Genomic DNA, 27,060 nt, shown 5'->3' with positions numbered 1-27,060 from the left:
CACTAACCCTGTGACCTTAGGCTGGTTACCTAATCTGCCTCAGTTTTATTATCCATAAAATGGGGTTAACCAAAGTACTGACCTAGGATTAAAGGAGACAATAGGTGGAAAGAGATCAGCGCATACGAGGACTCTGTACAATGCAGTTATTACCGCAATGTCTCATGCTTGTGTCTCCATCCTAGAACCCAGAATTTACTTCTCCCGCCTATCCCTGATTTTGTATATTCAAACCAAATGCACCCAGTGAATTCCATAAGATTTGTAAAATGCTCTTCCTGACACTCAAAAAGATTTTTATACTCTTTTGTTGCTGCTTTTAACGTAATAGTTAAGAATAAATGTCCAACTTGCAAAAAAAAAAAAAAAAGAGAGAGAGAGAGAGAGAGAATATTTGTGTTAATACCTCCAGAAGAACCAAAGAAAAAGCAGTTGAAGGAAGTTGCATCTGGAGACATTGTTTTCGTCTTGCAAGAAGCAGAACCGACTAAAAGCAACAGTGCACAGTTAGGGACGTGGGCTTGACAATTGGAAATACTGAATTTATTCATGTAATCTCTCTCTCCACTTATCAGCTATTCCCAGCTAAATGTGGGGGTGGAGAGGGAATCTTGAGTTTTCCCTGGCTGTTTCTATGCTCAGAAGTAAATCTGAACTTATGAACATATTCCCAAACCCCCAACCATCCTAGTAAAGTCTCTGAAAGCTTGATAAGAAGTAATGTGACTATATATGCATATCTTTTTAAAAATAATTTTCAACAGTTCTTTGTCTCTCTGCTTGGTCTCATTGCTCTCCTTCAAAGCTTTTTCTTCTGGTCCTAGCAGTTTGACTCCAGAGAATATTCCTTAGAGAAGACATGCACATGAATATTCCTCTGAAAATTTGTTGGAGAAATCCTATTGTGGGAGGGGTGGGGAAGGAGATTCAGGTCCAGAAAGGGTGACTGAGTAAATGAGTAAATTTTACCTAGATAGCCCCCATCCCAAATATTCTGTCTCATTGGTCCTGTAGGTCTCTTCACATAATTAGAGCAAAAGTTCTGATTTTGTTCTCATTTGCAAAATATAGTTACCATCCTTCGAGGTATATACCATCCTTTGTAGGTGGAACTGGACCTGCATGTTATTAATCAGCATTTTTCCCCCCAAGCATTAAAGACAGGATGAGACCAAGACGGCCCTGCTTTACAAATGACTTACAGTTGCTTCCTAACTTGGTGACTTTCTTGATTCTTTCAGATTCCACATTTGATGGGGTGACTGACAAACCAATCTTAGACTGCTGTGCCTGTGGAACTGCCAAGTACAGACTCACATTTTATGGGAATTGGTCTGAGAAGACACACCCAAAGGACTACCCTCGTGAGTAGAATGGCTACTTTATGGGTTGGGGGAAAGCATGTTACAAAGTTCTGTTTGATTGAGAGATACACTTGCTGCTAGCTCGTCCCAATGAATTCATGAGACATACGTTCCAAGAAAGTGAAGTCATCGAGACAGGCAGATGCAATGGTGGTATGCTTTCAGCTTCTTTGCATAGCATTGTTCTGAGTGTTTTCTTGTCTGTGGTTTAAAACAAAATATTCGTGAGGTCAAACTGCTTATCTCCAGGTCACATATTTGGTAACCTCAGTCCTACTGATGTGGCTCTATCCATGAGTTATACAACAGGCCTATTTGTGCTGAAAAAACTGGCAAAAGGGACCTGCTCTTGACTCCACAGACCAAGGTCAACAAATACTCAATATCCTCAACCAGTATCCTAGCAGGCATTGATAACATATCAGCACCCCCTTTCCCTGCTGGTTCCAGATACCACCTTAGAATCCTCATGACACCATGCTCCAGACAGCCAGTATCAACCCATGACAGTTGTCAGGTGACCCCAAACTTGCTGTTTTACAGTAGATCCCCAATCAGGACCCATCAACTCTCTTTTATCAAACAATTGTCTCAACAAATGCCTAATATGTGTCAGATACTGTGCTAAACTCTAGAGATATAATAATAATAAATCAAAAAAGACACAACCCATGTTCTCTTGCAACTCCAATTAATGGGGAGACACACTAATTAAATAATCACATGAATGATATGCAAATTATAACTGTGAATAGTGAACTTACTATGTGGCAAGCAATTTTACGTATGTGACATTGACTCCTCAAAACAACCTACTTTTGTGGATGAGCTCACTGAAAATCACAGAGACGTCATGGTTTGCCCCAGTCCAACATAAGTACAGTTACTCCTCAGTATTCGAGGGGGGTTGATTCCAGGACTCCTGGGAATACCATATCCATGGATGCTCAATCCCTTATATAACATGGCATAGTACTTGCATAAAACACACCCATATCCTTATGTATACTTTAAATAATCTCTAGGTTACTTATAGTACCTAATACAATGTCAATAGTTGTAAACACAATGTAAATGCTAGGTCAGTAGTTATTAGGAGCGTGGCAAATTCAAGTTTTGCGTTTTGGAACTTTCTGGGATTTTTTTTCCCAAATATTTGTGATCTGTGGTTGGTTGAATCTGTAGGTGCTGAGTGCTCAGAAGCAGAGTGCCAATGGTAGTGAGTCCAAGATGCAGGAGGGGTTTGTCAGGCTCCTTGTCCTGCCTTTCCTTTGGATTGCCTTTGAGACCCAGTGTCACCCACTCTCTCTAACTGTGGGTGGTGGGATGTCTGTGTGTGGCACTGAGCATGCTTTCTTTCTGTTCATTGTGTGTTTTGCTCTTGTTCAGTTCACTATGGAGTTCCACAGCTGAGAAAGAACAGGGAGGCCGGGAGAAAGAGATTAAAAAGGGGGATTTGGGTCAGCCCCAAAGGAAGGGGGGCCACAAAGGGCACATAGTTGGGGACTTAAGAAGACCTAGTCCAGACCAGAACCTCTGTGGTCCACAAACAGCCCACCCAGAGGGGGCTCCCAACATTTCTTGGCAGATCAAGAGCCCTATTGTTTAATTTTACCCACATGTAATCAAGGCTTGACATCTTAGAAGCCTCTTACTAGTTCATTCTTCTGACTCTGGGATTCAGCTTGATCCGCTTCAGCTGGTGTGGGAGACCTGTGTGAACGAACTTGGACTCCTCGCCTTGGGGGAAAAGAAAACCACTTGGAACAAGTATGACGGAAAAAATTTCCTCCAGTGCCTCCCATCCACTAACTCAGAGGAAATAAAACGTTAGGGGCTCATTACTCATCTTTTGTAATCCTAAGACACTTCTTGCCTTTTCTATTCTGACACTAGTTATTTCCCAGAATTTAAGGGGGAAAAAAAGGTACAGACCATTGTTTCTGGGTCTTTGGGCCAAATCAAGTACAAATCTACACAGAATTTCTGTAGAGTTGTTGGAAGTTTCTTCATACATACAGCAGACATGTGTTCCAGATCCCCCAGGATTGTTTCATTGTTGGATGTCAGAGTGTGTCCTAATTTTGGGTTGGAAAAAACTTGGTCCCTATGTACAGAAGAGCATTCATCACATTGTACTGTAATTATTTCTTCAAGAGCCTTTATTCTCCCCCAGACTGAGAATTCCTCCAGGACAAAAGCCACAATCTGCTCATCTTTCATTCTTAGTTCCTGCAAGTGCCCAGGGCCTTCCCAAGTACTGGGTACTGACTGTCAGACTCAGAGTGGCACTCGCCATGATCTGAGAGGCACCATATTAGTCATGGTGGCCAGTCCTGAGCAGGGAGTGGACCAGACCTTCCCTGGAGGGAACAGGATTGACTTGGACACCAGGGGCAGTGGAGCCAATTGGAAGGGCACAGAGAGGTGCCCTGCAAGATCTAATCAGAACCTTGAGACTTCTGTGTTCAAAAATGTGGTTTCTGCCAATCTTACGTAATAGAGGACTTTCATTTTGCCACTCCAGGGATGATTCTATCTTAATAAACAACCCTGGCCGCTAAGCCCAATTAAGTCATGACGCTTCCCAACAATAGTGCAAACTGATAAATGCCGAGTCCTCCTCTTATTATCCACTTTCTCCACAAGGATCTCAGACCAGCCATTCTCAGGCTTTTTCATTTCAGGACCCCTTTTTCAAACCATTGAGAACTCCAACATACTATTGTTTATGTGGGTTGTGTTGCTAAATTAACAGATACACATGACTATAAACAAAACAGACAAACAACAAAGACCTACTATACAGCACAGGGAACTATATTCAGTTTCTTGTAATGAGCTGTAATGGAAAAGAATCTGAAAAAATTCGTGTATGTGTATGTGAATGTATAAACTGAATCGCTTTGCTTTACACCTGAAACTAACATTGTAAATCAACTAAACTTCAATTAAAAATAAGGATTAAAATTAAAAAAACAAAATATAACTGTTAACTCCAGATAAGTAAGTCAAAAAAATTAAAACAAATTTTAAAATATTACATATTAATTAATTTTAAAAAGTAATGCATAGTGAATTAGCAATAATTAACTCATTATATGTTAACATATTTTATGGAAACAACTATACTATCCAAAACAAAAGAAATTTAGTGAAAAGGGCATCACTGGTTTACATTTTTGCAAATCTCTTTTTTTTATTGAAGTATAGTTGGTTACAATGTGTTGATTTCTGGTGTACAGCACAATGTCCCAGTCATGCATATACATACATATATTTATTTTCATATTCTTTTTCATTGAAAGTTATTACAAGATACTGAATATAGTTCCCTGTGCTATACAGAAGAAATTTTTTTTAATCTATTTTTATATTTAGTGGCTAACAAACTCCCAGATTTATCCCTTCCCACCCCCTTTCCCCTGGTAGCCATAAGATTGTTTACTATGTCTGAGTCTGTTTCTGTTTTGTAGATGAGTTCATTAGTATCCTCCTTTTCTTTTTAGATTCCACATATGAGTGATCTCATATGGTATTTTTCTTTCTCTTTCTGGCTTACTTCACTTAGAATGATGATCTCCAGGTCCATCCATGTTGCTGCAAATGGCATTTTATGCTTGTTTATGGCTGAGTAGTATTCTGTTGTATAAATATACCACAACTTCTTTATCCAGTCATCTGTCGATGGACATTTAGGTTGCTACCATGTCTTGGCTATTGTATATATAGTTTAGCTGCTATAAACATTGGGGTGTATATATCTTTTTGAATTAGAGTTCCCTCTGGATATAGCCCCAGGAGTGGATCATACGGTAAATCTATTTTTAGTTTTTTGAGGAATATCCATACTGTTTTCTATAATGGCTGCACCAAACTACATTCCCACTAGCAGTGTAGGAGGGTTCCCTTTTCTCCACACTCTCTCCAGCATTTATCGTTCGTGGTCTTTTAATGATGACCATTCTGACTGGTATGAGGTGATAACCTCATTGTAGTTTTGATTTGCATTTCTCTGATAATTAGAGATACTGCATTTTTTCATGTGCCTACTGGCCATTGGTATGTCTTCACTGGAGACGTGCTTGTTTAGGTCTTCTGCCCATTTTTAGATTGGGTTGTTTGTTTTTTTGTTACTAAATTGTATGAGCTGTTTATATATTCTGGAAATTAAACCTTTGTTACATCATTTGCACATTTTTGAAAATCTCTTTAAATTCCTGGTTTAATTGAAGACACTTGGATCCTCATGTTTTCCTCTGCATTTAACCTGTTGTGGTTTTGTTTTTTGTTTTTTTTTTTTTTTTTGAGTAAAGGTAGATTTATTTGGAGAGACACATTGAAACGCAAGAGAAAGGCCACAAGGTGTGGGTTTTGGGTGCTCAGAGTAAAAGTAGGTACACACTCCATAGACAGAATGTGGGCTGTCTCTGAACAGAAAGAAAGGGAGAGGTGGCTGTATTTTTTCTTTTTTTGGTTTAAGTATATGAAGAAATGTATTTTTATGTATGTATTTTTTTTCATTAAGCTCTCAGCTTTATTACCAACCACACACCCTGAGACACTTCATTCAGTCCTCATCTTAAGAAATTTGACCCATATGTATTTTTGATTGATTAAAGAGCAACTTAAGGTCCTGCTTCATATTGAAAAAGGGAAGAATGTTGAAATAATCTTTTGCAATAATTACAGATAATCTTCTTTGATGCCACACAAAACTCTACAAATGGTAGTTTCTTAAAGGGTAATTACGATGTAGAATGTGAAACCATATCACTGAACTTGTACTCTATTACCTGAAAATGCATTGCTTTCCCTTGCACTTTGAATGCATCTTTCACAAATGAATGATTTTATAACATCATATATTGGTCATTTGGAAAATATTGGCTTGTGGAGTTATGCAGATGAGTCATTTCATTATGCAATATCAAAAATCACATTCGTTAAGATCACTTCCAATCTCACCAGAAGAGCATTTAAGTATTGAAAAGCTGTCAAATTCATAGCAGCGGATACAAGTTTCCCAAGATCCCAAGTTTTGCTTGAAAGCTCAGATTTTATCACTGGCAACAAGTCTTGTCAGTTGTTTTTCCTGAAGTGACAGGCTCACTTCATTTTTTAGAAAACATATACCAAATTCTTGAGTCTGAATAACCATAATTTGTCTTTTGTTCTTTAAAGTAAAAATGATGTTTTTTGAAAATGAAAGCATCCGGCTTGCACCTCAAGCAATTATACAAGTGCTTTTATTCAAGGCAGTCACAGTACTCAGTATACAGCAGAAGGGCTTTATGTGCATTTCCCAATTAGTCACGTAGAATAATAAAAAGATGTGTACTCAAAGGTAGAGCATTAATAAAAATAATGTTTATTGTTTCATCAAGGACGTTCTTAAGTGAAACCGACTTTTGGGGTTGTTTGCAGCGAGTCCCTGGCAGTGAGGAATATGTTACTAATACAGTCCAAGGCCACTGCCTTGTCCTGCACCAGGTGCCAGCAGTTTTACTCATGATTGCTTTTGCCCCATTAGTGTTCATGTCAACACATTGTAAGAGGCAAATTTTGTCTTAATGGTATTGTTAAAATAGTTTTTGCCTCACAGATCCCCCCAGAAAGGGCCAAGGGGTCCCAGGGGTCTGTAACCACACTGGAGAACCTCTGTGATAGGACCATAAGGGGGCTGTCCTTCAGCTGTCTGTGGGTAACGTGCCCTAGAGAATTCACCCTGTACTCTACATGGAGAACTGGACAACACCTTGTGCTTTCAGCCATCCCTTATGGCTGGCTGCATCTGCAGGTGGCTCTTCTCCATCATTGTACAAAATGGTTTGTTCCAAATGCTGTTTCTGGGTTCCCTTTCTTGGAGAACAGAGTACTCCTTGTATCCATGACACCCCTCTCTCCAGGAGGCACTTGGCATCAGATAAGGAAGGCAGGAGGATGGTATAAATGACCTCTAGCATCCCCTCCAATTGCAGTTCCGTAAATCCCTGCTAGCCACCTGGAAATAGTGAAATTTTTTAAAAACACTCTTAATTGAGTAGTTTCTAGAAATCTATTTGAAGGCTGGATCATGCAAGTTCTACCTCCTAATTTTATAAGTGGAAAAAATAAAAACCACTGAAGCACAAAGAAGTTAAGTTCTCGGATCACATAGCCAGAGAATGTTCAGAACCAAAATCAAAGCTCAGATCTTCTGACTCCCTTTTGCTTTCCTCTGGGGACTGTCACATGACAGTCTTCTCTCCTCTGCAATAAAATTAAATATCCCATTCACAAAGCATCTTTTAATAAGGCCCTGCTATACCACCGTGGTCTCAACTGATACCAAATTCTGAACACCTACAGAGTAACTTAGAAGTCAAACAGAGGAGGTCTGGATTCGCTGAGACTGAGCCAGACTCCAGAACCCTGCAGTATTAGGAGAAGGGCAGGCCCCCCAGTGTCTGTCCTCGGTACTGCATGTCTATAGTGCTCAGCAACAGTCCAGGAGCACCAGCTCTTTACAGGAATGTGGTGATCAGGCAATGCTAACCACCCAGGTATGTCCCTGGGGATGGAGATGTGCCCAGTCTTGGCCAGGCGATTGGGAGTTGCCCAACAGAGGCTGAGTCCCTTTGCTCTCTTGCCCTGAACACAGCTTCTGGGTTTCTGGCAAGTGCTTCCACCCTACAGAGGCTCTGTAACCTCCCTTGACAGTGTAAACTGCTTAACTCCCCCCATTTTTTTTGATACAACATCGGTTTTAACACCACGTAACAAATACATGTTGACAAAAAGAACATTTTTTTCCAGGAGCCAATTTTTTTTTTCTTCATTTGACAACACATTGCCTAGAATATAAAAATGGCCACTGGGAAATACACTCTACAGAATCAAAATTAGTTTTACCAAGAAATTCAGCCATCTTTTCCACTGGGTCACTTAATTTTTAAAAATTATTCATTCTTAAGTCTAATCACATGAGATACCACCACTTTGCTTTCATTTCTTCAGATATTCAACCGTGTACAGAATTTCTATATCACATTTGAACATGTTATGTCCTACTATTTTGCATTTGATTTTGTTTCTGTATTCATAATTTATTACATCAGCTTGCTCTAAACCACTTATCTAACTGTTCTTTTATTGAATGTTTAGGTGATGTCAGGTCTTTTGCTAATATAGAAAGCATTGCAATAAAAAAAAAAACCTTTGGTCTTAAAAGTCTTCCTTCATTTTTCCTTTTTCTTTTGAATTATTTCCTTGAAATAAATTCCCAAGAGTAAGACTGCTGGATCAAAGGATATGGACTTTTTTTTTTTTTATTCTTGAGACTTTTTTGCCAGACGTGTCTCCAAAACATTTGTATTCACCACATTAACAATAATGAATAAATACCTCTGTTTTTCCCAGCCTCTTCAGCATCCATCGTAACTTTTTTCCATTTGGATTTGGACAATTAATGGTTATAAAAAATGAATCTTATTATTTTAAATTGGCATTGGTTTAATTACTAACACACTTGAATCTTTTTTCACGTTTGTTGTCCTTTGTCTTTAAAGCCACTAGGGTATTGGCAGGAATCAAGCCTGACTTTGTTCATTACCTCCCGAGGGTGCCTGACTCATTGTCTGGCATATTGAAAGCCTCTCAATAAACAGTGTTGATTGAATGAATAAATGATAAGTAGTTACAAAATGAGCAAGGAAGAGAGTGGAGGGAGAGGAACAATGAAAAGCTACTGAAGAGGTAGGCTGCTGAGTGGGGAGCACATTGGATGGGGCAGGTGGTGTAAGGAAGATGGGTTGGAGGATATTGCAATGACCGTATCTTGGACTCAGGCAGCGGATGTAGTGAGGGAGAGAATGGATAGTTTTGAGATACCTTTTAGCACTATTCTGACATGGATTAGATGTGGAGGAATGAGAGAGAAAAGCATAAAGCTGACAAGCCAGGTTTATGGCTTGGAGATGGAGGTACTCTTTCTTCTTAAGATATTCCTTAATATTGTCTTTCTATTTTTATACATGATTGTGAAATCATTTTTTCAAGTTCTGTAAAGGATCCTGTCAGAATTTTAAGTGGGATTGCATTAAATCCTCAGACTAATTTGGGAAGAATTGTTAGTGGTATAATATTTAGCTTGCTAAGTTTCTTCCCATTTATGAATAAGACCATGTGTGGGTTTCCTTAGCCCCCTGCCTAGAACAGTGATGAGCCACATGTGGACCAAAGGCCCGTTCTCTTGACCTAGCTTCAGAAATAAAATTAAACATTCAGCAATCAGTAATCCCATTTCTTCTCCCCATCACTGAGAAGTCTCTTTCCAAGCTGAGTAATGGTGCTCATTAGAGCTTCCCAGCTGAGTCACGAACAGAATCTGTTGCCAGCAAATGGAATTTGGTGCGAAGCACATGTGCCATGATACACCATTTCAGTGAAAGGAAGGGCAAAAGAAAATGGATTAAAAAGCTTTTTTTCCCTTTACCTCCTCCCTTCCCTCTTTCTTTGGGAAGTCTGATGGCAACAACTCACAGATTGGGAGTGGAGAAGGAAAAATCAATAGTACGGTCTTCCAGTTATACACACAGGTTGAATGTACACATCAATCTCTGATCTTTCTTCAAACCCCATAAAAAAATACTAGATACATATATGTATCCACAAAGACAAGAACAGAAGGAGGAAGTCCACACCATCCAAGAGATAGTACCAGAATCTGGGGAGATGAAAGACAGATGGATAAGTGGCAACTGTCTTATCAGAGCAAGGAAAGATGAACCCTAAGTCCCTGCATAGAGGATATTGTGGAAGAACTGAGCCAACTCATTGTACGAAGACCAGACTAGAACCATGTGCTCAGCACAATGAATGAAGAAGTGCTCAACACCAAATGAAATTTTTAGTAATGGGGATGGGGCAACCCTAAAAGCATTCAGAAAGACAGGTAACAAAGGATCAGACCTCTTTAGAGCAACACAAAAGCTACACAACAATGGAGCAATGCTGAACTCCAAACCTGTGGTTATAAATTCTCAGGGGACACTATTTGTTCAGCCCAGAGTCCAGGTGGAGACAGAGAAGCTCTCTGGTTGTCTCCATGTGCTGATTTAGTTTCTTGCTGAATCACTTTTTCATTGAAAGTTTATTTTGCTTTGATAAGAGTATGTAAAGATTATTTCTGCTTTTTTGCAATTTACAGTTTCTTTTCTTTTCTTTTTTTTAATAATCTCATACATGTTTACTTTAGAAAGTCTTTATTTTATTCCACCCCAGGTCCAAGGGAAATGTTACGTCATGGCACGCGAGCATCATTGGTCCATGCAAGGCCCCTCTGGCTTTATTTGTTTTGTTTCATTCCATTTATCCCACATTTATTGTGATTACAATCATATTACAATTTTTTCTGCCATCTTATTTTATATTTTCTGAAACTATTTTTTTTTTCTTTCCATTGCCTGAGTTAAGTCTTCAGCTGCTGGCTTAAAAGTTATTTGATTCATTTTTTTTTTCTTCTTACAGTGGTTGCCTTTAATTTAAGACACATGCCTATGTTTATTTATCTCTATTGATTTCATAAACATTTTAGTATTTATATCTTCCCTGAACGAAGCAAGAGCACTAGCCTGCTCTCATTCCTTTGGTCTCTGTGATCTTTCTACCCAAATATAGACTTCATATTGATTGTTTTCCAAAACTTTATTTCTGAATTGTTAGGGGTATTTTTCTTTTCTTTAGTCGTGGCTTTTTAACACAACCATAAACTTCACTAAAATTTTGATCACCCACGGCTTTTTAGTATTTTTCATTTTGAGTATTTCCTACAAGAGTATTTCCATAGCAGGTCTTTACAAGGCAAATCCCCGAAAGTCTGAGACGCCTGAGAATATTTGTATCATTCTCTCACATTTAAATAGCATGTGGCTAAATAGAAGGTCTAGATTCAAAAACCTGTTCTTTCATACTGTGAAACACTGGATTCTTATATCCAGTGGGTAAGTCCGATGCCAGTCAGATTTTGGGGATTTGCCTAGGTGACCTACTCTTGCTGCATTTCATATTTTTATGTTTTTAACAAATTCTTCATTTCTTAATTTTCCCTGTTAACGTGACCAAGTGTGGACTTTTTTCTTTTTGAAAAATACTTTTCTGTTCTATGAGTCCTTTAAATATGAGGTCTTTTCCTCTTCCCGTAATTCAGAGAGATTTCTTTTTCTCCAAGTATTTCCTCTCTTTTTCTCTTTCAGAGCCTTCATTGACTCAGCTGTTGTCACTTCCACTCACATCTCCATATCTGGGTTTTACTTTTTGTGTTCTCTTCATACTTTCTGCCACCTCCTGGGAGAGCAAGTTCCTCATTTTTCTTCCCTACATCACTCCTTTCTTCACTGCTAAGCAGCCTGCTTTGTATCCCAACTACTGTGTTGCTTGTTTTAACCACTGTGTGGGAGTGGTTTTTGTAACCTTTATTTTGAAATAATTTCAAATGGAAAAAAAAAAAATTGAGAGAATGGTACACAGAACTCCATACTTTCACCTGGATCCTGTAATTGCTTTATCATTCCCTCTTCATAGATTTATATACACTTTATGTTTTTCTATACTTTTGCAAATGAACAGCAGGCATCATGCCTGCTCCTTTACCTCTGAGGACTTCAGTATATATTTCCTAAAAATAAGGACATTCTCTTGCAGAATTACAGTCCATTTATCATTAACACTGATAAAATACTATTATTTTAATAATATATATATATTATTAAATCTATATACCTTGTTCAAAGTACACTAATTGTACTTCTAATGTTCTTTATAGCAGTACCATACAATATCAATATAATGTAAGCCACAAAAATAAGCCAGAAATGTAATTTAAACGTTCTAGTACCTACTTTAAAAAGGCAAAAAGAAGCGAGTGAAATTAGTCTTAATAATGAATGTTATTAAGCCAATATAGCCAAGTAGCATCATTTCAACATCTAGTTAATATAAAAATGTACAATTGATATATTTTACATTCTTCTTTCCATCCTAAAACCCAGTGTGTGTTTTACAGTCATAACACATCTCAGTCTGGACTAGCTGGATTTCAATTATCCAGCAGCTGCCTGTGGCTGGTGGCCACCATAGTGGACAGCACTTCTCTGTAGCAAATGAAAAATAAAAAGTCTGGATTGCATCCAGGGTCCACATTGCATTTACCTGTCATGTCTCTTTAGCCTCCTTCATTTGTAACCTTAGTCCTTCTTGACTTTGGTGACAGTGACGTTTTTTAAGAGTACCAGGCAGTTATTTTGTAGAGTCTCTCACTTTGGGGTCGTCTGATATTTCCTCATGATTAGATTCAAGTTGTGCATCTTTGCCAAGGTTGCTACAGCTGCTGTACGTATTTGCTTATCACCCAATTTACATTTGGTTCTTTTTCTTGACTTCTTGTTCTTGCTTCATATTACTAGTACCCTCGCCATGTCTTTGAGGGTAAGTATTGTGCTTATGCTAAATGCTTTGGTCCCTCTGTTGCAGTTAAGCTGCTTCATGCTTAGTTTACTTTCACTCTTACTAGTTGTACCCTTTGGTGTCTAGTTACTGTAGCAGACGGTCTTAAGTTTCTCTAGGGCCTTAACCATTAGGCCGGGTAGTATGTGATGGGAAAGGGCCAAATCCTAGGTGATATCTCTGCAGATGTGTTTAAGGGAAGGAAAGGGGATGAGACCAGGGAAGAAAGCCCCAAGCATCACATCACTGCTATCAACTCGTCCATTTGCTTTCATTTCACTGGGCGTCTTCTCCAGGCAGTGATTCATCTCAATACTCAACACAAAGCAGGAACAGGAAGAAAAGACCTCCCTAGTCAGAAGCTTAGGACTTCCGTCATTACATAACTAATGTAATTAGCTTCCTTTAATAATGTTTGCCTTAAATTAAACTGTATTGGATAGCCTACCTTCTTTTCCTTCACTTTAATTAATTTATCTTTTTAGTATTTTTTAAATTTATTTTTTCTTATTTGTAGACTTTGTAAGCCTTTTCAAATGTTCCCCAGTAAATTATTGCATTAATCCTAGTGGAAGTGTTTTGTGGTGGTGATGGTGATTGTGGTGGGGGCTTTTCTTCTTTTTTTGGAGGGGGTTGTTTGTTTCTTTGTTTTGTTTTGTTTCACTTTCCACAGGATTGTTTAAACTTACATTTATTTCAGTCCTATTCAGTTTATGTTCTGCCATTCTACTTTTTACCTCTCGATTTCTATAATTAATTTTTTTCTAGATTTTCTTCATGCTATATAGACAATGCATTTGCTTGGTTTTGTTTTTGTTTATTTTCATTCCCTTTGGCAACAATCTTCTTTTTAATTCAAGTAGCTATCAACATAAAATAAGCATCAAGGATATTCTACTTTATCAATGCATCTATATCTTATTAGAATATTATCTTTTGATTAACTTTTATGGGAAACCTTTTCTGTTTTTTATTTTTCTCAGCTCTTCTCACATTCATTCTCCATTGATTTGAATTACTACTCAATTTATTTTAATTTGCTTTTTATTGTAACCGTTCTCCTAATCCCCAACTCATATCACAAATAATTCTTCCCAATTATTGTTCTTCTGTACTTATCTCTTCAATAGATACTCACTGATTTAGGATTTCTTACTATTTTAACAGCGTCATTTTTTTCAGGTCTATCTTAAGAGATCAGGTTTCTTTTTGAAGTAACCTTTGATGCCAAAAGTTGCTCATTAGTGGATGATTAAATTTATTTTCTGGGATTAAGTTACTTAAAACGAAAAAATTTGTGAAAGTTTTTGTATTTGGATAACAGCTTGCTCGAATTAAAACCTAAATTATACACCTTGTAACTCTGCTTTTGGTTTGTACATGATTTTCCATTACAGTGACAGAAAACGTAGTCCTTATTTGCTTAGGAGTTCTATACCTTTACATGAAATCTTCTCTTTTTCTCTTGTAGATAAAATAAAATAAGATATTTGATTATGCATGATGATCTCATTTTTTAGATGTAGATGGTATCTTAAATAGGGCTTATTTATACCTTCAACTATTTTATTTGTGGTGACATTTTTCTTCTAATGGATCTTTTTTTTTAATCTTTGATTTTTTGGTTCATTGTTGTTTGCTTATTCATCCCACAAATCTATTCAGAGCATCCACTGTGTGTAGGCATGTGCTCAGTTTATTTCTCTTTATTCCTTCTCTTTCTTTGGCAAGTCCTGTCTCTCCCAGAGTGCTCCATTCTCTAGGTTCATCTTCATCTTTTCATATTTCTTTCTTGCTTTACGTATTTCCCCCTAGTTCACTGTCTCTGTTTAGTTTCCAATAGCATCCAATTCCACATTTTATCTATATTATCATTGTTGACTTCTTCTCACCCCTCCCCTAATAATGAACGCTTCTGAAATAGGTATAATGTCTTTCTTCCACATTTCAAAAATAGATTGCAACTATTCTCTAAATCCTGTTTTGTTTATCTTTCATTTCATGGTTTACTGATTCCATAGCCCCTAACCCCACCTCACCCGCACCCAGGTTCTTAATTCATATGTCTTCTTTCATATTGCCAGACATTCTTAGTAGTTCAAAATCACTCTTCTTTTTTTAATCATTCTTCCTTGAGTTTCTTATGATGATTATGAATGCTATTCCTGAAACCTTTGCTTCAGACTATTTTATTGGCATTTAAATGGACTTGAAACTGAAAGGGTCATAGCCTCTGGTTCTGCCTACCTCCTGGAAATCAACAAACTGTATTTCTTGAGCCTATCCACTCTTAAATAAGGCATGCCAATACTGGATTGACCATTCAAAATGATATATTATAAAATTGGTAAAAGTTTTGTACTGGTATAAGAATAATTTGCAGATGTCTATAAAATATAAAAATGCAAATGCCCTTGTACCAGCAATTCCACTTCCAATAAGTTTATCTTACAGATTAAAATATATACATTATATAAAGTATTACTTTCCTTTTATCTATCAAGGTAAAGTCCCATTACCACTGAAAGAGTAAGTTAATTTATTGATAACTTGCTTGCCATTTACTCCTGCTGGCTGGCAGTTTAAAGAGCCCATGGTTCCTGTATCTCATTCATGTAGCTTCAGTAGTCACCTGTTTTGAACTGATTTGAGGAGGAAGAAAGATTGGATTCATTGGCAAGTCATGGATCAGTTATTATGTAAGCTCTAATGCTACCAGTTTCCTTGGCAGAATGGATGTGATTAACATTTAAGCATCGACACCAACCCATGCATTTTCACTTACTATTTCCTTCCAACCTGTTTGCCAGTTCCTGCGTTATGATCCCAAGAAAGGCATACTTTAATAATAAAGACTTAATTATCCCTTTGCATGAAAATTTTCTAAACTCCAAAAAGCTTTATGAAATTGCAGGAGAGGGAATATACAAAGGCCATTAAGCAACAGCATTATGTATGGTTACCCAGGACTTTGCACACAAAACTCTGCTAAAGCTAATGGCATTTATGTACTTAAGTTTTCCAAACAATGAGTTGAAAAATATACCCTTAAGAATTGTTTATGCCAAGAGAGACCAACTATTTATAATCACAAGAGGAGTTTCTGCAAAGGTCTGTGCCAGGCACAACCGTCCTGGCAAACATCCCTCCCAGTTTGCAAGTACTCTACTCTACTGTTTTGGGCTGGAAGTGAAGCATGAGGACAAAGACATACTTGCAGCTTTTTCCTAGTCTCAGTTAAATTCAGAATGAAAGAACAAACATATAAGAGGACAAAGGGTATAGAAAAATAACAACACAGGCAGCCCTGCCTTATTTTAGTGAAAGGATTAATACGTGCGGCCCTGCAGTAAAGCCAATCGCCTGTGATCAGGGAATAGTATAGTTGTAATCCCTTTACTAGACCGCTGAGTTGATTGATTAAATTGAAAGTTGTGAGTCAGTGCCCCCAGAACATCTTGGAAACTTCCAGTCTCTGCATATTCATACAGTCCTAATGACCTTCCACTGGAAGGAAAAGTGTGCGCTACCTGCAGAGAACACAAGAAGAAAGGCTTGGGAGGAAGCTAAACTTTTTCACAACCTCCATCAAGAGTTTAATTAAACTCTCTCTAACATAATAAGCTTGGTTCAATTTAAGAGTAGAACGTGCCATGTTTTCCCCGCACATGGAGCTTCCCAGGGTCTTGCTGCTCAAGTGGAAAGAACAATGGAAAGCAAAAGGCTTTCTCTTCACATCTGGCTCCTCAAAATAGGGCTAAGAAGCTTTCTAGAGGGTGGTGCTGCCTGGGACAGTTAGTGTTTACAGATGTGAGTGGCTTTCAGTCATTGAATGCAAATGGCATTTGCTTTGTTTCACATAGCCTGGGAAAACCAAGAGGAGGAAGAGGAAGAATGTTCCTTTATCCGCCCACCCACATTAAGATTCAGGACACAGTCTTTTCAGCTGTTATTGGGTCCCTAAGCAACCTTTGAAGAGAGCTATACATCTGTCCGGCTGTCCCTACCACAGCGGACATGGATTCATTTGGCTTTGCTTCTCAAGTCTCTGGTTCCGTCCTTGGTCCTTTGACAAAATTTTTAGGTAAACATTTCTTGCCTGCAGACCTGAGTGGCTACCCAGCTCTTGGGCTAATTCTGCCTCCGTCTTAAACTTCTATCTGTCATCTGAAGGTGGGCTCAACAACAACAACAACAAAAGAGGGTTCGCTTTTAAAGTGGAGGCTAAAAGCCAGAAAAATATGTTTAAGTAGCAAGGTGGGAGAAAGCAAATCTCAACACCAAATAATAGTCATTTGAGAGCTGAAAGGGAGCACTTCTCTGATGTGAGAGAAACTATAGTCTAGGTTTCTCTTGCCCCAAGAGGAAAAGAATGGCCAATGGTGAGCACTCTGCAGAAAGGCAGTACATACACAGACAGCCTCAATGATTGTGAACTTGGAAGTCAGATCCAATGTGAAGTCATGAATCTGAGACTTACTATAGGGCCTTTTGAAAGTTGCTTAACCTCTGTGCCTCAGTCTCCTTATCTACAAAGCTGGGGTAATCAAAGCCCCTACCTCATGAAGCTGCTTTGAGGACAGCTTGGGTTCAAAGCTAAGTTCCTTCCTTTACTAGTCATAAGACCTTGAAAAAGACACCAACTGACCTTTTTTGAGCTCTGATTTTGCCTGATAAAACCAAAACCTACAAAACTGGGTTACTGGAAGGTTAGATGAGTTAATCCTCTTACAGTTCTTGAAACAGACTTGATAGATAGTGAGAGCATACAGAATGTTACCCATCTTTTCCTTTAAAATGAGAAAATTATTAAATGGGTCTTAGCTTAGTACCAGACACACAGCAAAAGCTGTGTTGGTTACAACTGTAGTGTGCTTATTTCTAGCCTTGTCGTTATACCCACCCAAATTCTCAACCTTTAAATCAGAATTTAGCTCTGATCTTGGGCAAGTCCTCTCATCAGATTGGCTTCCGTGACCCAGTGAGAATGCACTGAATTTCCTTCATGTCCTAAATGGACAGAGGGCTGAGTTTCAGGTATATTTTATCATTCCTAACTTTACAAACACTGCTAAAGATGCATGGCCCCAATTTTAAGATTAAAAGACACTTTACAAAAGACCTCATTCTACAGACAGCCTAACTGTCAATGAAGAAAGAGTGTTCGCATTTGTGACTTCTTCCCCCTCAGAAAGGAATTTAATAACAAACATACATTTCACAATCAGCCAGGCAAACACATGGAACTAGTCAGCTAATTTTAATTGTAAGTTAGTATTTACTGCCTTGTATTTTTGTAAATCAGCTAAGGGAAGTAAACAGAGTTTGGGATTTATGTGCTCTGGGGTTTCTGTTGGCCCAGATCAGTTTTACTTGGTTTCTCTCCCTTCCTCCAACCTCCCCAAGTCCACATAAGCAATTCATACGTGGAACCAGCCTCAAATTCTTCTAGGACCTGGGTAACAACCAATTAGAGAAGAAGCGAAGCTGGGATGAGATAAGGAAATCAACTTCGTTGTTGAGCTGAGTCTGGCCCCTTCTGTCTTCGCCAGGCCAAGTCTTATCAGCCTTTTTGTTTCAGCCTAAACCATCGCTTCTTCAAGGAAGTCTCTCCTGATACCCCTCCCTGGACTGGGTCTGGTTCTCAAAGCCCCTTTACAACCCTTTGTACCCTTCCAGCTATTTATGGTTTAGTAGGACTGCTGCAGGTTTCCTTAGGGTCATGTTCCTCTAGATATGCATCTAATTTAAAGTTTTACAGAATTCAAGCTTAATCCTAACAAAGGATTAAGACTGCTTTTTAAAACCAGCTATGAAACGGTACAGCTGTGTACCAGTCACATAAACAGTTTAAAACTCACTCAGTCACCAACTCTGAAATTATGATTCTTGACAATTCTTTTTAATCTGGGAGAGGGGGGATTTACATTGTTTTACGTTTTGTGTCCAGCTGGACTTTAGTACTATTTTTATATTTTTTTATTAATCTATGTATATATTTCTATGCCCCAAATTCACATCCACATAAAATGAAGCTGCCCTGTAATTATTTGTTTAAATAAATTAGCTGTCTTCCCCTCTAATGGATAGTGTCCAGGAACTGTGGCTACCCATTGCTTATTGCAGTACATCCAGTGCCCAGCAAACTGCCTGGCTCGTGGTAGGTAATAGAAACTGACCTCTTCTGAGAGTCTAAAAATAGGAACAATTTTCTTTTCTCCATAGACAGGAAGGACAGTGCTGTCTTCCATCTCAAAGACAGAGGCAAGACTTATCTTCTCCTTTGGGCTCCAACATTCTGTCTACTCCTACATCATGGAACAGATCCTAATTGGCAAAAATTATTCATCAATCTGTTTCTTACACTAGAGTCTCAGTTCTCTGAGGGCAGGGACAATGTCTTGTTCATAACTATACCACCATCTCTCAGCCTGTGCAAAACAGTAGACCTGTGTGAGTATCAGGTGGATAAACTAGCCTCCTGGGGTCCACCCCACCCCTTGTAATGAATGCCACATAGGGCAGAATCTAAACCCACTCTAAAATCTATCTTGGTTAAATGCATCCTGCTTCCTTTAATCTATAAGATCTGGGGAAAAAAATCTCTCATATCTTCAACTATGGGACATGCAATTATAATTAGCACTTTCAAGGTACTGTGAATATCAGAAATAACATTGGACAAACTTCCTGTATGATCTTTTTCCTCACCTTCAATTTCCTATGTCCTCTTTGCTTTTTCTTCACCTTCTGTAATGGTTTGTGAGAGACCTCAAAGAAAGGCATTGGAATTAATTGGGACCATCACTCTAGCCTTAGCTCCAGCATAGTATTTGATAGGGAATTAGTGGTCAATGCATGTTTTTCAGTGGGCTTACTGTAAGAAGTCTTTTCCACTTTCAAGAAAGTATTCTAGCTACTTAAGACAATCATAGGAAGGGGGAATGTCTATGTTCTAAAAATCTTAATGAACTTATCAGAATTGTACACACAAAACTCCTCTAAAGCTAACAGCATTTACGTGCTTAAGTTTTCCAAACAATGAGTTGAAAATATACCTTGAAGAACTGTTTATGCCAAATAAGGCTGACTGTTCATGATCATGACTGGCATTGCTGCCTGTTTTGTGCCAGCCACTGCATTCCTGCCAAACATCCTCCCAATTTGCAAGGATTCTTGGGTTTCACATTGGAAATAAAACAGTAAAATGCCTCTTCAACCCAACATATGTGGGTCTTATTCTTCATTAGTACTGACTGAGGCTACACTGATTAGAATAACATCTTAGCTCTGTTTTGAAATGCTTATTTGGGTTGACAAAGTGACATGGATTTTCAACCAAAGGGCATGGAAACAAGTGAATAGAATTGTGATGTCAGTTCGAGTTCTTAACACACAACACTTGGAACATGGCTCACACCACTTCTGTGCCAGAGGCACCAAATGAGAAGTTGTCAGTCAGATATTTTCATCAGCCAAAGCAAGAAATCGGCTCCCCATCCTGGTGGCTGCTGGGCCAAAACTTGCAGAAAAAAGCAAAAAGCAAGGAGCTGGCAGGCCAAGGTCTTAGATTTGCTAATCACAGCTACCAGAAATTATATACTTGGAGAGTAATTCACAACAAACAGGACTTACAGACAAAAGTGCTCCTGAAAAGTGAGCCTGCTGAAGGCCTTTGGGCCTCCTTAAGACTCAGCCCAGCCCCTGGGTTCTAGAACTAGTGATTTTATTTTCTTTTTTCTTTTTAAATAGACTTTATTCTTTTAGAGCAGTTTCAGGTTCACAACAGAATTGAGCAGAAAATACAGATAGAACCAGTGATTTTCCTTGTTGGAAGAATTTTGGAAGAGCTTAGCCACCGATCATTGTCCAAGGTCATCATACCTAATGGTTAAGCATGTAGACTCTGGAGCCAGACCAAATCCTGCCTTCACTACTTACTGTCTGTGAGATGTTAGGCAAGTCACTTGATTAACCTCTCTGTGCCTCAGTTTTCTCTTCTATAAAATGAAGATGATAACAATGCCAATTTCATAGGATTGTTGTGAGGATGAAGTGAATTAATAAACGTAAGGACCTTAGAAGAGTGCCTGGCATATGTTAAGTGTTATATAATTGTTAGTTATTATTGTAATTCATTTTAAATGTATTTTTATTAAAGTATAGTCAGTTTACAATGTTGTGTCAACTTCTGGTGTACAGCACAATACTTCAGTCATATAAGAACATACATATATTCATTTTCATATTCTTTTTCACCATAAGTTACTACAAGATACTGAATATAGTTCCCTGTGCTATACAGTATAAACTTGTTGTTTATTGAATTTTGTGAGAATCCGCCTGTATTTCGAAGTGAGAGACACTGCCAGAGTTCAGTAGGTGTTCTGTGTGATTCACTGGGTTTGTAGATGTAATTCTTGGTGTATTTGTGGGAGAGGGCGAGCTGTGAGTCTCTCTAATCAGCCATCTTGGCTCAACCTATAATTCATTTTTTTGTGATCAACTTCTTGCCTTGGATCCCAGGCCTCATAATTGGGTCTCAATCATTGGCATTCATTGATTCCATAGTTATCTAAGGACTGACTACTGTCCAGCAAACAGTAATGTTGCCCTTAATGTTGCCTTGCTCCCCAGTGAGACCCACGTGGAAGCTCTGTGTTTTTCTTCCAGGGATGAGATCCCTCCCTTGTTCCTACCAATCCTTCCAAGCCCTGAAATTCTGCCTCTTACTGCTGCCAGACCTGCCTGATGCCCAGTGTCCCGGGTCTCCTACCACCAGGAAGTCCTTGACCTGCCCACTCATCTGCCCTCCTGGTCTCTCTGTCTCATCTTTAAGCTCATCTGCCTGGTCTGGTCTTGATTCTGACAGCACCCTTGCAACTTGTTCGAGCAATGAATAAATTAACCCTTTATTCCCTCCAAAGAAACACTAGGAAGTCAGACCTTATCAAATCAGGGGAATTCCTGCTGCCATCTTACTGCAATAATTTAATCTCTAAAAAGTTTAGGAAAAAACCTCCAACAACACTAAGGAAATATCCCTCTAGTCGTAAATTATCCCTCCTCATCAAGAGAAAATAGACTTCTCCTGCTCAGAATTGCACAAACAGAATTCTTCCATTTCACCAGAGCTCCAGGGAATAATAGGCCACCAGCTGCCTCCTTGAGCTGCAGGTTTCAGGAACTTGCAAAGGGGAATTTTCCATCCTGACTGTTGCCTTTGCAGTGTTCTCAGCTGCCAGCACATGGTGGTGGGCGTAGGTCTCAGCCAACCTTTGTGTTCCTAAATAATAAAGCTAAGAGACTGTCCTCCTTCTCTACAGAGCCCTGGGCACTCATCAGTCAACCAACTTTCCTGTGTACACCTCCTATATGCAGGCCTTCAGAAGTTTTTTTAAAAAAAAGTCACCTCTTTATATATTTTTAAAAAACGTTGATGAAAAAGCTAGTACTGAAGGCAAGATGAACAAAGTTTTATACTACTAAAATGGAAGGGACTTGCCCAAGGTCATGGATCCCAGATATGGTAGATCCAGAATATAATGACATCACTCTGGATTAAAACACAGATTCTTCAGCAGGGCTCCATTCACTGGGACCTGCTCCATACCAGTCTCATCTCTTGTTCCTCTGCAGCTTGTCCTCCTGGCTCCACATCCATCTTGTGTTTCCAAACACCACCCTGCTCACTGTGATCTCCAGGCCTTTGCACAGGCTGTTTCATGAGCTTGCAACACCCTGTTCTGCACCCACCCCCTTCACCTAGCTGATTGCTGGCCACTCTTTTGTTCTCAGCATAAACCTCATAAACCCTACTTTTGCCTCAGAAAGCCCTTTTTAGTTCCCCAGTCTGGATTAGCAGCCCTCCTCCTTTCTGCTTCAGCCTTATTCTCTCATGACATTCCCATCCTGCATTATCATTGTTTACATGTTTGATCCCCCTAATATGCCGAGACAGGACAGAGCCCTTGTCTGGTTCGGCTCAGAATCCCCAGGACCTTGTATACGACTTAGAGCATCTAACGTGTCACCAGTGAGGATTTGTTGTATTCAGATGAACCAAACTCTCTTCTCTACTAAGTTGCCTCTCTGACAGGTCAAATCCTAAAATAAAGATACTAGCTTTGCAAGTCCTGGCTAATGACTCCATGCAGGTCGAGTGCCTGGCCCAGAGTACATGACCTCTGATCTTTAAAATGTGCTGGGGTAACCTTTGACCTCCTATCTGCACCTCTAACAGACAGCGCATCGCTTGTCATTTCCCTTTCACCGTCCCCATTACATGAGAATTAAACTTTTGGTTTCCATACAATGCAGCTCAAGCCTGGGGTAGTCCAGAATGAGCCCTGAGAGACAAGGAAAGAAAGATAACACTGCTTCTACCTTCACATTTTGTTTTTTTAAAAGTGGATTTTGTATTGAAATATTAACGTACATACAGAAAAGTGTGTAAATCCTAAGTGTATAGGTCACAGTTTCCCATTTCTTTGAACACATTCATGTTATCAGTATAAAAATAAAAAAATTATAGGATTCCAGGAGCATCCTTTTTATCCTCTTTCAGTCAGTCCTCCACTGAGAAAGGGCAACCACCATCTTGACTTATATCATAAATTAATTTTGCCTGTTTTAAAACTTTTTATAAAAAGAATTTTACAGTGTGTCTGGCTTATTCTGTTTAGCTTTGTAGTTTGTGAGATTCATCTATATGGTGTTGTGTAATGTTGGTTTGTTCCTTCTCATGGCTGGGTAATATTCCATTGCATGAATATACTACATTTCATCTTTCCATCTTATTATGGATGAGCATTTGCGTAGCTTCTAATTTAGAACTATTACGAATAGTGCTGTGTAAGCATTCAAGTGCATGTCTTCTGGTATATGTATATATTTCTGTTGGAGTAGAATTACTGGGTCATAAGATATGTAGCCCAGCTTTAGTAAATTCTGTTAAACAATTTTCCACAAGAGAGGTCTGGTGAACCTATTATCTTGGTCAACACTTGATATTGTTGGTCTTTTTTATTTTAGCTACCTGGTGTATGTGTAGTGATATCACAGTGTGATTTGAATTTGAATTTCTTTGATTTAGACTACTATGTTATTATTGGTCATTTGGATAATCTGAAGTGCCTATTAAGGTCTTTTGACCACTTTTTTCTATTGAGTCATCTGCCTTTTTCTTATTGGTATGTAGGGATTTTGTATACATTATAGACATGAGTCCTTTGTCAAGTATATGTAATACATTCTGTGGCTTGCCTTCTTAATTTCCTAATCGTTTGATCAACAGAAGATTTTAATTTTAATGTAATCCAAATGATCTTTTCCCTTCATGGTTAGCACTCTTTGTGTCTCATTTAAGAAATCTTTGCCTACGTCAAAGTCATGAAGATTTTATTCTATGTTGCCTTCTAAAAGCTTTATTGTTTTTACTTTTCATGTCTAGATGTTAAGGAGGTCTATAATTGAATTTGTGTATGGTGTGAGGTAGGGGTCAAGATTCTTCCCCCCCCCCCCCCCCAGAATCATTTATTGGACTGCTCAGTCTTTCCTTTCCATATTGGTGTTACCTTTGTCATATATTAAGTGACTGTATATCTGTAGGTCTATTTCTGGACTCTGTATTCTGTCATTCTGTTCATTGATCTGTTTGTCTATCCTTTATGTTTGGAAGTGTTAGTTCTCCAGCTTTGTTCTTCTTCAAGATTATTTTGGCTGTTTTAGTTTCTTTGCATAAATTTTAGACTCATGATTTCAATTTTCATTTTAATTTTCATTTTTTAAAAACCTGCTAGTATTTTTTTGGGGTTCATGTTGAATTTATGGACACATTAAGGGAGCTATGACAACTTTGCATTATTGACTCTTCTAATTAAATGAATGTTTTATTGCTCTATTTATTTAGATTTACTCTAAGTTCACTCAATTTTTTATAGCTTCCTGTGGTGAAGAGCTCTTGCTCATTTTTCACTAGATTTATTTTTAGATATTTTATGATACTGTAAATATAGCTTTTAGAAAATTCATTTTTTGTAACTGATATATAGAAATTAAATTGATTTTGTATATTGAACTAATATCCAGAGACCTTGCTAAATGCACTTATTAATTCTGTTTATATGTAGATTATTTTGAAAATTTTACATACACAACTATATCTTCTGTCAACGGTTCCTTTCCAATCCTTATGCCTTCTATTTCTCTTTCTTGCCTTACTGTACTGGCAACTGCCTCCAGTTCAATTTTGGGTAGATAGTGGACATTCTTGCCTTGTTCCTAATCTTGTGGAGAAAACTTCTAATGTCTCATTATTAAGTATTACTTTTGCCATGTCTTTTTTGTATATATTTTTATCAGATAAAGTTGCTGAGATTTTTATTTCTCATGAATGGATACCAAATGTAATCAAATGCTTCTGTATCTATGAAGATATTCGTATATTTTTCTTTTTTTTCTGTTAATATAATGAATTATATTGATTAAATTTTGAATATTAAGCCACCCCTGTATCCCTGGAATAAACCCTATGTGGTTGTGATATGGTATCATTTTTCTAAGTACCTGGGTATAGAATTTGCTAATACTTTGTTTGAGGTTTCTGCATCTATAGTCATGAAAGAAATTGGACCCCTATTCTTCACTTTTACCCTCAATTTTGAGGTGGAATTTTTCTTTTACCCCATCCTGACTCCTCTTTCAAGCTATGTATGAAATTGGTTCAAAAGATTTTGCTTCTATTATTAGCTTAGCAAACTTTCACCAGAGCCTCCAGCTTCCCTCTCCCAGGCAGAAGAAAAAAACCTTCCCATAATCAAGATCCTGGTTCAACCGCTCACAGGCAATGTGTCCACTGGCAAATTACAAATCCTCTCTGAGCCTTTGTTTCCTCATCAATGAAAGGGAATTGAGAAGTAAATTAGCTGATACATATGAAAGCACCTAGTACAAGTGTTTGCTCAGTAATTTCTATTTCTCACTATCTCTTCTCTCCACGGCCTAAAACATTTTTAAATACAGAGGAGCACTGGCTTACTTATTTACAGAGTTAGCTGACAGTTAAGATTTAAACCTGAAAAATGAACTAATTGGAATGGGAGAAGTCTTTTTTTTTTTTTTTTTGGTTACACTCTAAAAAAACAAAACAAAGTTATTTACTGCTCCAGCTAAGTTTTTAAATACAAGCTCCTAGATTTTTAAAATTAGATAAACATTGCTAGAATTTTATCATTGAAAGTGCTAGAATTCTTTCCCTGGGGCTTCAAACTCAGGTGTAAATGGTGTATTAAACATTTGAAAGTTGTCCAGGGATATACCCTCTCTTTCATATGTAACAATTTTTATATAGAAAAGACAGCTTAGAAGGACACTTTTAAGTGAAGTCCTTCTTCCTAGAAATTTAACCCCAGTGCTGTTTGTCAGAGCACAATAAACCTTTAACCAGTCTCTAGACTAGCAATGGGGATAGGAGTTTGGAGGTGACCTGAGATTATGTTATTTACCTCTGAGATGAAAACCAGGTGATTGGCTAGGCTTTATAAATGTCCAAATAAATCAGAGGTCAGAAGTTCAGAAAAGTTGTGTTGGGAAATCTGAGTTTAAAGAAGGCTGAAATTTATGAAAGCCAAGAGCCAATACCCACAGTGTTGTCAGAGGCACTAGATAGGCACTGTCCTATTTATTCCCCTGGTGTCCCTACTCCAAGAGTTGATTCCAGTGTCAGCCATAGGTAGCATCAGAATGACTTCTTAAATAACTCTGGACTTGGCCCAAGCTGTGACCCTAGGGGAATAGAGGGGGCATGGCCTTGGCAGACCAGATGATAATCTCAGCTCTGCCATTTATCAGCAACTCAGTTCCCTCATCAATAACATGGGGTTGGTAACTGACCTACCAAGTGTGACCACTGTGAGAACAGGAGAATATTAGCTATGAAGTGCCTGATGCAGGGAATGTGCTCAATAAGTGGATGATAATGATGACAATGGCAACAATGATGATGACAATGACAGTGGAAATAACATCCGTAGCTTTGGGTGCAGGATGCTGAAGGGTCATCTGTGTTCTATAAAACTACTCTGTTTACAGAAACAAGAGGAGCAGCCCCAGGTGGCTCTTGTCTAATCTCCAGACTTTTATGGATCTCTAGACCCAGATACATGATCTTAATTGAAAGTGCCATGTCTCAACTTCCCCAAAAGCAGAGCCT

At 38.3% G+C, this 27,060-nt stretch overlaps 1 protein-coding gene across 2 annotated transcripts in view; it reads left to right on the top strand.

Annotated features, from left to right (window-relative positions):
- Window positions 1-27,060, top strand: part of SPON1 (spondin 1) — a 242,933-nt gene that overhangs the window by 109,271 nt on the left and 106,602 nt on the right. For both annotated transcript variants that reach the window (XM_032488972.1, XM_014565301.2), the window contains exon 5: window positions 1,242-1,364. In XM_032488972.1, the coding sequence (XP_032344863.1) occupies window positions 1,242-1,364 (123 nt within the window). The remainder of the gene's footprint in view (window positions 1-1,241; window positions 1,365-27,060) is intronic.

Source organism: Camelus ferus, chromosome 10 (genome assembly GCF_009834535.1).
Source record: "Camelus ferus isolate YT-003-E chromosome 10, BCGSAC_Cfer_1.0, whole genome shotgun sequence".
Lineage (NCBI taxonomy): Eukaryota > Metazoa > Chordata > Mammalia > Artiodactyla > Camelidae > Camelus > Camelus ferus.
The sequence above is the reverse complement of the archived record's forward strand: the minus strand, read 5'-3'. Positions and strand labels throughout refer to the sequence as shown.